This window comes from Archocentrus centrarchus, chromosome 21 (assembly GCF_007364275.1).
Source record: "Archocentrus centrarchus isolate MPI-CPG fArcCen1 chromosome 21, fArcCen1, whole genome shotgun sequence".
Classification (NCBI taxonomy): Eukaryota; Metazoa; Chordata; class Actinopteri; order Cichliformes; family Cichlidae; genus Archocentrus; species Archocentrus centrarchus.
In genome coordinates, this window is record NC_044366.1 from 33,762,407 (window position 1) to 33,774,717 (window position 12,311).

At 40.8% G+C, this 12,311-nt stretch overlaps 1 protein-coding gene across 1 annotated transcript in view; it reads right to left on the reverse strand.

Annotated features, from left to right (window-relative positions):
• vwa8 (von Willebrand factor A domain containing 8) overlaps positions 1-12,311 on the reverse strand; it is a 118,066-nt gene that overhangs the window by 73,471 nt on the left and 32,284 nt on the right. The window contains exons 15-21 of the mRNA XM_030757502.1: positions 11,369-11,552; positions 11,149-11,226; positions 10,374-10,489; positions 10,051-10,151; positions 4,908-5,014; positions 3,356-3,427; positions 2,434-2,510 (exon numbers count right to left, since the gene is read on the reverse strand). Coding sequence (XP_030613362.1) covers positions 2,434-2,510; positions 3,356-3,427; positions 4,908-5,014; positions 10,051-10,151; positions 10,374-10,489; positions 11,149-11,226; positions 11,369-11,552 — 735 coding nt within the window. The remainder of the gene's footprint in view (positions 1-2,433; positions 2,511-3,355; positions 3,428-4,907; positions 5,015-10,050; positions 10,152-10,373; positions 10,490-11,148; positions 11,227-11,368; positions 11,553-12,311) is intronic.

Sequence of the window (12,311 nt, forward strand, 5' to 3'; positions counted from 1 at the left end):
GTTATAGTAAAGTCAGTGAACAACTGTGTGAAGTTTGATGAGTCTAGCTTGAACAGCAGCTAGTGTGAATTTGAACATTCTAGGTCCGAGTTATGGCCCACGATGACGTTTTTGTGGAACAGATGCCGCCGCTGAGGCTCTGACAATAGCTCGACTGTTTCTTCGAAACAGCTGAGCTAAAAAAAAAAAAAAAATGCCCATGTGAATAAAGCTAACCATCAGTCAGTCGATGCACAAGTCTGACCTAAATTTGCTAAGGTGTCACCATGTGAGTATTTATAGAAGCAGAGGCCCCTCGTTAATGAAGATCAAAATGGCTTTTCTTTAGTTTGTGCATGTCAGGTCCTTGTTCTGGGAAAGAACGGCCTAATTTACAGAGGAAAGAAAATAGATTTTGATACGTGTAGATGAGAAGGTCAAGGCTGGCAGGGTAGTAAGAGAAAACACTGGCTGCTCACATGTCCCTTAAATAGAGTTGCTTTGTTCCTTCTGTCACACATGTACAACTGTTTGGCAACTACAAAGCAACACATGTTATTACTTCTGAAAGCCGCAGAATTTGCCTGCCAGAGTAAATACAGGCAACCATTTTAGGCACTGATAATCTGTTACGAAGCTGCTCAAGAATCCAAATAAATAACAGGACGGTTTAATATTCACACGAGCTGTGTGAAATAAGCTGAACCCAGAATAGATAAAAGATTTTATGTAAAGCAGAACCAGGTATGTATTAGATTCTCTTGAAAAGTGCCTGCAAAAGCTCAAGATATTAAAACAGCATTATAAGATAGAGCACAGAGACTCAGTGAATGACAGTTTGCCATTTTTTAAGTTACATGAAACAAACTGAGCAGGCGAGTAATTCCTTTTTCATTCCAATTTATTCCAGCAGTCGTATCAGATGTAATAAAGAAGCCCTTTATCCACACCGCTCGTGGTGAAATGTACTCATTTGAACTCATGTTAAACTGTAGATTGCCACTGTAACGTCAAAGACAGCAGTCTTGCGGTGAAGCCCCGAGCTGAGTTTTACCCATCACAACCTCAACTTTTTGATACCACGTATTTTGAGCGAGGAGTGGATCCGGGCAAAAAAAAAAACCCCTGAAGAACACTGCACACTCACAGTGGAGACACATGTCAAGAACACGTTGGGCCAGTCCTAAATTATATCCTGCTTTATCTCCTTTTCCACTTTAATAGGGACCATCCAGACATCCATCCATCCTCTTCCGCTTATCCTATTCAGGGTCGCGGGGGGGCTGGAGCCTATCCCAGCTGACATAGGGCGAGAGGCAGGGTACACCCTGTACAGGTCGCCAGCCTGTCGCAGGGCTAACACAGAGAGACAGACAACCATTCACTCTCACATTCACACCTATGGACAATTTAGAGTCACCAATTAACCCCAGTAAGTGCATGTCTTTGGACTGTGGGAGGAAACCCACGCAGACACGGGGAGAACGTGCAAACTCCACACAGAGAGGCCCGGGCCAAGGTGGAATCGAACCCAGGCCTTTTCTAGATGCTTTATTCAGGCTTTCTATACTCACTCTCGCTGTGAGGCACCACCACACCACCGTGCTGCCCTTAATAGAGACCTTTTTTTTTTAATCATTTTTATTTCAACTTTCTTTATTGAAGTTTTACAGCTTGACATACAGTATTAATCAGTATAACACTGAAAAAGCAGGAGTCACAAAGAGGAAAAACAAGAAGAAAACGTAAGCTAGTTTCTCCCTAACCCCCTCACTCCCACCCTGAACACTCCCCACTCTAGGTTTAAATCATTTTTAAAAAATGAATTAATAATAACTTACAGTTTCATCCATTCATTCACTACTTTCAGCTACTACTCCATTTATCAGACATCCACAACATTTAATGACGAATTCAAACTGATATTCCTTGTTACATATCATTAGCCTCATAGCATACTTGCCTAATCATATTTTGGCCAAACTGAGATATCTGACTAACTATACTTTGCTAACACTGTAGATTCATTTAGGCAGATATCTCAGTTTGGCCAAAATATTACTTAGGAAATGATGCTATCAAGCATATGTTATAGTGTTGGCTAACAATTTCAGTACCTCTGTCCACAATTACACCTCACTATTTTGGTTCTTTTTTATAGCTACTTCCAGCTATATTTTTAGTTCAATTTCATAATTTTTATTCTTAATTTTAGCCACCCATTTCAATAGTATCCATAATGTTTAAATAACAATTTCAACTATTTGGTTTTACTATCAGAATTACAATGTTAAATGTTATCAAATACTTGGTAGCATGTAGGGTATGTTTTGTGGCAGAGCTACATTATGATAAAGGGTGCAGAGTACCTCGGTTTTTAGTTGGTTCATGAAGTCTGATTTCCAAAAGGCAAAGACAGTGACAGAAAAATGATGCTATCGTGATTCTCCTCACCTGTGGAGCTGTATGTATTCTCTGGGCCTGTTGAGAAGGTGCAGGAACCGGTCCACAATTTTGTTTTTACCCACACCCTGTGGAGGGACACAGAATAAAAGCCCATTTCACCATTAAATAACATCAGTCTTTATATGTGGCCTGTGTTTCAGTAACACAGACTACAAAAATAGAAAGAGGCATTCATTTCATCTTCAGAGAGGCAGCACTGAGAGGGAGAGCCAAGTGCATCCCTGAGTTTTGATGGTGCTTCGCTGTGACAGGGGCTGTTCTTCGGGACTCCCACTGGCTTCCCACAGAGCCTGCCGGATCTCTCGGCCAGTCTGTCAGACGTCCAGTAAGCCACTCTGACAGCTCGTAATGTCTCAGCTTTAACCGTGCATGGTCTTGCACTCAGATTTGCAAATGCCTTCTCCCACTCAGTCTCTCTCACATGCCAGCGCACAAATAAACATGAACGCAAAAAACGTGCACACACAGAAACCCTCCTCTGGGCTCGTAGTACACCATGTCCACTCATCCATCCTCATCTATCCTTCCTTTAACCCTGCCCAATTGGACAACGCTGGGGGCCCAGATTGTCCCCCAAGGAGTTGCTACATGTGTCCTTATGCTAACAGCGACTGGGCAGAGTTGGAGGGTGACATCAGGATGCAGGGAGTCTGTTTCATAACTTTTCCCTCCACACTCAAACAGAGCTGACATGGGTGGCCTACTTCACTGAAATCCACTACTGCAAAAACAAGACCGAACCACCTCTGCAAACACAGATCTGAGCTCGGCCTGTTTAACACGACAAAAAGTGGGTTCGTAATCTTGATCATAATTGGACCTTTTTGGACAAAGGCTGCCCGGGGTTCCTTTCTGTGGGCAGAGGAAATTACAATATGGAGCAATTAACAAGCTTTGAAATGTCACTCACCTGGTTTCCCACCAAGAGGAGGTGCTCTCCTAACAGAAAGTCTTTCAGCATGTCCTCCATCACCATCATGTGCTGCAGAGACATTTAAGCAAACACATATTCAGGTGACAAGTAACTCAGATTTTAATTTAACCCAGATGGATGTTCTGGTGAACTGTTACGAAAGGAAAAGCAATAAAATTGCATGCGTTTGAGGATAAATCAGCTTAAAATGTTAAAAAAATAAATAAATAAAAAGTTTGCACAGAAAACAGGTCATTCATAAAGTAGGGCATCCTCCTTGCTTCCATCCTATCTCAACCTCTTCCACCTTTTTTATTTCGGACCAAAACACAAGCAGGCAGAGGAAAAAGGGCAGAATGGAGACATGGAGAAAGACAACAGGGAAGAAGGAGGTATCTGGGTCGCACAGCTTCATCAGCGTTGCCAGAGGATGCCACAATATCATTACCATGGCTGGTTCTTCCATGGATATACTGCAGGTAAGTCACCAATAAGGCGAGCACCAGGCACAAGACACGAGCATTAAAGCAAACAAAAGCCCCACTGATTCATCCAGAGAGAAAAGACATCAGTGAAAAGGATACTTAAGGTAAAAATTTGGTCCTACAGATTTCTGCACGCCTCGATCTGTATTTAATTCTTGAAGAAAGTGCTGCATTTAAAATCTGATTCAGATTCAGTTACTTGAGTTGTGATATTTTTTACAACTCAGCATCAGTCAGCACAGAGCGACAAAAGTAGGACTGTGAGGAATGTGAAAAGAATATCTGTTAAGCACTTGGAGTTCTACCCATTTTCACACTCACAGCATGTACCCTAAAGTGGGTGTGACTTGTATTTTTGGTGTCTGAACATCTTAAAAACTGAACAACAAAGTCCAACAGGAGGAGCCCCCCCCCCCCCCCCCCCCCACTCCGCTTTTATCCTATCGAAACACCCAAACTGAATCTGCAACACAGCACCGAGCTAACCCCAACCATCCATTCAAGCACAGTCACGCCTGGTGCACACACCACAAACACAGAGAAGAGTTTTCTTATCCCATAAATCCCACCAATAACAAGCAATCAGAGGTCACCAACAGGGTAGTGGGGCTGATGTCACTGCCAGGCCAACACTCACATTAGTATCTCTCATATATCTGATAACAGCCCAGCAGGGACAAGAAAGCGCCCGGCCTGAGGAAATATCAGCTAATACGGGAACTAAAAGCAAAATCCTTACACAATGAAATACTGTTCTTTAATCCAACAAAGGCTGATTGATAATAATGATAACAAGGAACACCAGGGTCAGAGCTGTGTTTTCATTGGTGTGTGATCTTCAAATCCGGGAGGTGGTGGATCCACCGAGCAAAGCTTTCTCAGTGTGAGAGGGGAAAAAAAGCACAATTGAGATTATGCTTTACTGGTTGTAATCTGCCTTAGTTCTTATGTGATCAAATCTGGGTCATGTCCTAGAACTAAAAGTCTTTTCCAGCCCTCTCACCGTTACACATTAGCTTTAGAACGAGACATGCTGTTTGACTGGTTGTGAAACGCATATTTACCTGGGGATTATCATAGAAGAGCACGTCAGGAACCTTCATTTTCTGATCGGGGTTGTAGATGGGAACGGATACACTGCCAATGGTCAACACACCGTCTTTTACCACACCTGTAGAAACAGCAATGTGTGTCATAAACATGGTCTTCTTCAATTAGGCTGATTGATGCAGAGAATGGTTCCTCCTACCCCAACCCAGCTTTTGAGTTGCAGTGTGAAGATTTGACACCATCAATTCCAATTAAACTGCAAACAGCAGGGATGTTTTTAAAATAACATCTATTTTCTCACATGCACCGCATCCCCCACACTTTACTAAACATTACCTGACCGAGATGCATGTGAGATCCAAGTGCTAACCTCTGGGGCTAAAGAAAAACAAAGTCAACATGGAAGTGCTAAAATCTGCATTTCCTCTACTGTCAACTTGAAGTCAGCTCCAAGAGAGTGTCAATCTCCAGGGGGGAGATTTTTTTCTTTTTTAAACTCATGCAACCCGACACTGGAGTTTGGGGGCACGGTCAGTGGCAGCTGTGGCCGATCAGTGTGTGCCAAGTTTCACCTACGCTAACCGGAGGCACCGAACTGGACCTCTCAACTGTGTTTGTGGTATTGGTGCCTTTTGGAGCAATTTAATTGAATTAACTGACTAATAATATGTCCTGCTGTGTGGTGAGTATAATTTTATTAATCTGTTAATAATAAGCAGCATTGTACCCAAGGACATAACTTTGTATTTATTTATTTATTTTTGAGATTTTGGGTTAACCATATTAGAAATACATTGTAATTTTTTTACTATGTATTTATTTAACTTTCTTTGTATTTACTCTGCACTTTCTTTAGAGAAAAAGGTTTTAACTCGATGTGTTTAAAATTTAACGAATCTCATCCTGGACCTTTCTGGGACTCTCATCTTCAGTCCTGTTATTAGTACTAATATTAGTTATTAAGAACTAAATACATAAAATATTATATGAGTATTCACTTGAGTAAAACTATTTACTTGTTGAGTTTAGTTTATTACATATTACAGGTATTGTACTGTGCCGCGTGTGCGCAAATAACCACTTTTATCTTTTTTTTGACTCATTGTCAGATTAGGAGGAGCAGGGAGTAGCAGGTCTAACGGAGCTAGCTAAAATACCTGAACCGGTATTCATAATGTGTCTGATACACAGCGGCATAGTTATTAAATCATCAGCTAACAATACATATACATTTACCTCATTTTGATTTTTCCGCTTTTTTACAAGGGGGTGTTGTCGACCAACAATGAAAAATTATTGGTTGTCCGCTTTCTGGCGCTCTTTTCATTTTTCCCGCACTACACCCACTCCCAGCAGCTGCTTCAACAAGCAAAGGTAGAGAAAGCGGGTTGGGTGATACCAAGTTTTTGTGGGGAGGGGGGGGGGTTTACATTACCAAATGATTAAACATGCTAGTATTTTACCCAAAATTGATAATGATTAAGAAAATTAACATGTTATTCATGTAAGATGTTTTTTGTAAATCGAAATGATGTGGCTTTATTTTGGGGTGGGGGGGGGGGGGGGGGTTATAGTGATTGGATCAGATTATTGGGGGGGGTCAGAACCCCCCTATCCCCTGCAAATTACGCGCTTGATTGCACCTGTACTGTTTATGGATGTGGTTGAGCTTGCCTGCATTAGCTGATGGCTAAGCACTCCACCCTCTTGTACAAATATGATTACTTCTGACTCAAAAAGGAAATAAAACGGCAGCAGCCAAAACACTAAGGCTGAAGCATCAGAAATTTATAATGTCAAAATGGCTTTGGTGAGACTGCGAACGCAGCAAAGTCGGATTGGACATTAGTCAGCCTTTAACCTGCCAGCCGCCTGGCACAAAGTCAGTGTGATTTCTGACTGTGCTGATGTGCAAAGAGGAAAGCTAATAGGAACTATTTTTCAGGTGGAAAAGCAACTTTTCCCCCCAAACTATCAAGATTAGAGATGGTGCATGTTAGCAAACTTAAATTGCCCTAAATTCATGTGTGAAAATGTCTAGAAGATGTTTCAGATCAATGTAAGCAAAAGGGATGTCACAGAACCAACACTAATGATACCTTTAGATGAAATTGGTATTGAGAATCATGTAATTCTACCAGTATTAGTACCCACCAGGGTTATAATAGTTTTGGATTTTACATTATAGTTTAGTTTTAGTTAGTTTTTACTTTTTTTTCTTTAATTCAGTTAGTTTTAATTAGTTTTCAGAGTGGTTTTGCTCGTTTTTATTAGTTTTTATTTTTGGTTTCATGCTTAGTTTTAGTTAGTTTCAGTTAGTTTCAGTATTAGTTTTAGTATTTTCATACCTAATCAGGTGCAAGATTCAAGGCGCAAAAGTGACTATTGTGTAATGAAAACTTGACAAAAGATACAGTTTAAAGAAATATATTCAACAACCAACTGTTCACAAGACATGCTAAATTTGTGTAATATTAAGGACACACATGAACATCAACAGGGAGAAACAAAGAAAAACATGAACTCCCAAACTCAATAAATTCTACAATAAACTCCACAAAGTTCAGCATCAGTGCAGTAGATTAACAACAGCTACATGTGGTGACAAAAACAAACTCTTTGAAGGAGCCAAAGCTCAAATCCAGCTGCATCCTGATGTTCTCACCACCTGAAGCTGCTTCTGTTTTGGAGCTAGCTTGGTTAGATGCTGCTAATTAAACCTGCAGGGTCTTTGCGGCCTCTGTACACATTTATGCTTGTGTAGCTGGATTGTGAGTGTTAATTACCTTGTGGTCGTGTGCAGGTGTTTGTACTCAAAGAACCTCCATACGGGACTCTGCCGCTTTCTCGGCAGACCGCAGCTATTACTTTGCGGACCAGCGCGGTGAGCGCACGCACATGCGCACTCACACACACAGTTGTCCTGTGGCGCTCCCAGCTTAAACTCGGAGAGCGGAAAAAATGACTTCATATCAATCCACAAGGCTTAAAAAAAAAAAAAAACAAGTAAATGAAAGTCAGCTTATCGATAATTTCAGTTAGTTTTAGTTAGTTTTGTAAACTCGCAATTCAGTTTTAATTAGTTATCGTTTTTTCCTTTTAATTATAGTTTTTATTTATTTCAGTTAACGACAATGTTTTTTCAATTTCAGTTTTCGTTATTTCGTTCGTTTTCGTTAACTATAATAACCCTGGTACCCACTACTAATTTTCTGGTATTGGAACATTTCTAGCTGTCAGGTTCAGGACTGAGACAAAGAAAAATAATCCAGATCAGTTTGTATTCACTGGAGTATCATGAAGGTTCCACTGTATTTATTTATTTTTTTAAAATCTTTTTAATCTTATCCAGCATCATTAGCTGCTTTGCCACTGAGCCTTTTATTCACAATAATCCCACTAACAGATTTACATGAACATCCAGCCAATTTGAGTGGTGCTCCTAGCTCTCACACACCACCTGTAAACTCACAATAGAACACTAATCACACACTCAAGTGATCAACTGTTCAAATTATTAGTGCCCTGGAAAATATCCACTTTGCCTGTAATCAGAATAATTGCATGCATGAGTCAGATGAGAGAGTCAGACCTGATTTTTGAGAAGGCTGAGATGTGCTTGTGAGTCAGAAGATGAGAGATTATTTTGGGTTGAACTGTTTGTTTTCTTTGAGGCCAGCTGAATCCTGCTTTCCATCTTTTAAATAATACATGTGCCCATGCTGCCAGTATGCCTACACGTTAAAAGTGAACATTTATTCTTTGCAAGTAAACATATTGTGAGTTCAAAATGAATGCTGAAAGAAACTGTTTAGCAAAAGAAGAGCTAAATATGATAAACAATATCCCACCTTCAACATACAGCACAGTTAAATTATTAAGCCTTTCCAGCTACCAGTTTGAAGAGTTATTCATTATTTATCACGCATTTCACCATTTCTGTAGAATAATGAGCCTGCTGGATATCTAAATCTTTTGTCCTTCACTATTATCTTTGGGGTTTCCCAGGGCCAACGCACCAGTGTTTTGATCACATGATGCAGAAGTAATAAAGAGTACAGAAGCAGGCAAAATGTTAAAAAAAAAAATTGTACCGTTCTATCTTCAGTTATGAAGCTGTTATCTATTCACTTATGCTCTGTGATTATAGTAGACTAGTTTATTGATGCGTGTCATTCATTTTTAGTCCAATCCTTGTACCTTCAGTATATATATTTTTTTTGTTTAAGCCACTTAATACTGATCTATACATGACCTAAACTGACAAAAAAAAACACATTGTTCCCATTTCTTTAGTTGAATCTATGAAAAATGCCAAAGATAACACAGGCTGACAGGCATAAAATAGCATTCTTGCACCAAGAAGTTGATTCCCAAAGCGCTATTGGCCAAAGGCTTGGAATATCTCAGCATGGTGTGCAGTCTGTCCTTAAAAAATTTGAGGAAAGTAGACAAGTGGAGGACAAAAAAGAAGTTAATTACAGCAAAGCCCTGACACAGGGCCAGTGGTGTTGGGGATCTTGGTGGAATTATGAACTGAAGTATGGTCAAATTTTGATCCACCATGCCAATACTATCTGAACGTGCCTGACTGGCAACAGCTTCATTTTTCAGCAGGACAACAATCTGAAACACACTGCCAGTGCAATAAAACCATACCTGGATAGAAAACCACACAGTGGAACACTATCAGTCATGGATTGACCTCCCCAGAGCCCGGACCTCAACCTTATTAAAGCAGTGCAGGATCATTTTGACAGATAATAGAACAAAAGGCACCGGCATCCAAAGAAGTCCTTGAAGAAGCCTGAAGAACTGTTCCTGAAGACGACTTAAAGAAAGCTTGTAGAAGAGAGCTCAGGCTGTGTTGAAGCATAAAGGTGGTCTTACTTAGCATCATTAGCTGCTTTGCTGCTGAGTATAAAGGTGGTCTTACTTAGCATCATTAGCTGCTTTGCTGCTGAGCATAAAGGTGGTCTTACCAAATGTTAATTTTCAAGTTCATTAGAAGTGTAGAAACTCTGTTTTTGCCTAATATATTCGTATTTCCGCTGATGTCTGCAGACATTTCAATAAATCACTGCTCCTATTTCCTGATGTATTTGGAAATACTGAGCAGTTTACTGAATCTAATTTATCTGAGTGACTGGAACTCACAGGGATAATCGAGAGAGTGATCAGCAGGGTCTGCTGTGTCCTGTATCGAGCAGTTGGCGAGGCTTTTTTGAAGAGAGGCACGGGCCAGGCTGGGCAGGAATCTGAAACACACAAAACGCACAAAAAACTCATATTCACACCTACGTCCAATTTTGACTCACCAGTTAACCTAACAAGAATGCCATTGGACTGTTGGGGGAGGCCACACAGGCAGAGGGAAAACATATGAACTCCCCAAAATTAACAAAGTGTATTAAAAGCCAAGTAAACACAAATATCAAAAGGAGCAAGTTAAGAGTGTGAGTGTGTGCTTTTGTGTGTACCTAGAGAGACAAGCCTTATTAACAGCATGAGTGATGCTCTCCTCGGGGTACTGAGAGAGACGGCGACAGATCCTCAGCAGCTGTCTTGTGGAGAGAGACGAGGCCAGAGACTGTGCCTAGTGACACAAACCATACAAGAGTAGTTTTCAAACGTTTTTACAATATGTGCATGAAAAAAAGGCTCTGTGCTATCCAACATGAGGTCACTTTGTTGGATTGTACACTTTTGGCACCCATTTGCACCACCTGGATCTGGACATTTTCTGAAAGAACGTTTTTTTGTGCAGTTTCTCTCAACGCTTTTACAATACTTCTACCAACAATTCCTTCCCTCGCTTTTCTTTATGTAGCGGATGTTCTGGGTTACTAGCTAGTTTGTCATTGTCTCCAAAAAATAAAGTTTTTTCATCTACCCCTCCCAAATGGTCACGACAGATGCTATTGTCTTTATCTTCCAATATAAAGTATCTTAAGAGGACTGTTGTTTTGATCAAATAAAACTGAACTCAATCCATTGTCCCTCTTGCTGTAAGCTAGGACCCTCAACATACCACACTCTCATAATTCCCACCATCTGGCACCTGGATGAACAGGCTGAGGTTCTCTTTGATTGAAGGACTGGTGAAGTAAATCAACAATTCAGTCATAACATTTTGTGCAGTTGTATTTTACGACACTAATGTGTATCCCTGTCACCAAAACTTAAGGCCTACCAATTGGTAATTCCTGCCATACATAATACTTAGATGACACATGCAAAAGCACACATGCTTACAGTAGGGTCATTCATCTTGCGGAGACTGTGTGTGAAGTGCAGCAGCTGCTCTGCTGCTTCCATCGGTACATTAGGAGTCTGAAAAAAAGAGAAAAAGAAACCAAGAAGGGCTTATGATAATGGCCTTTCAATTAGAAAAACTGGAGATACATTAATATTTAAAAAACAAGCTCTTAGTCAGGACAGATGAATGTGTGGTCTCAGTATCTGTATGTCTCACCAGTCCCTGTATGAGGTCCATCTCCTCTGCTTTGGCCAGCGGTCTGACAGTGTGGTAAAGGAACATAGTGAGCAGCTCAGGGCCCAACCATTGCTGACCTCTGCTGCTGCCTGTGCTGGCCCCCACTACAGGGGGCTCTGCCAGGGCCAGCACTCTGAACGATGGATGGATGGGGAAAATTGATCTAAAAATACACACAAATATACACACATTCTGGATCACAGGTGCACACAAGCTGAACATCTGTACAAGTCGATGTGGAATGCAGGTGCACACAGTATTCCTCGCGGATGTGTGAGTGTGCGTGTGTCCTAACCGATCTATCTCAGGGTTAAGAGCATGCCTTTTGACAGCTGCCCATGAAATCATCTGATTCAAGAGGACAGCAACGTCCATTTCTATCAAACCACAGAGACACCCATGCTGCAGCAGGATATATTTACACTACTGTGGGCAAAAGTGGGCGCTAACCATCATCCAAGTCCCTGGATGAATGTGTGGGAAGACATTTCATGCATAAAAACACACTCCACACACTGTTTTCCACTATCCGCTGTACTTTCCATTTGGTTGTGTAACGTAGTGAGTAGCAAATATTTAATTTACAGAGGACTTATTACACTATGTCTTCTTTAATGGAAACGCTAGGCATCAGTGGGAAATCTGCATTGCAATTTGATGAGTCTACAGTCATTAGTGGACACGCTCAACTCTTGGCTATTGTGCGTTTTGTTGATGATTAGAGAAAACTTCCTAATTTGCATGGCACTACCAGAAAAAAAAATAAACAATCGAGGAAGTTCGGTTCACATAAGAATTTCTTTAACAAAAAGGACTTCAGTGGGAAAACTGTAAGAGTGTCTGCACTGATGGAGCAGCAGCCGCAGTAGCGCGCACCAAATGCTTCATTAGCAGAGTGAAAGAGATATGCTCAGATGTTACT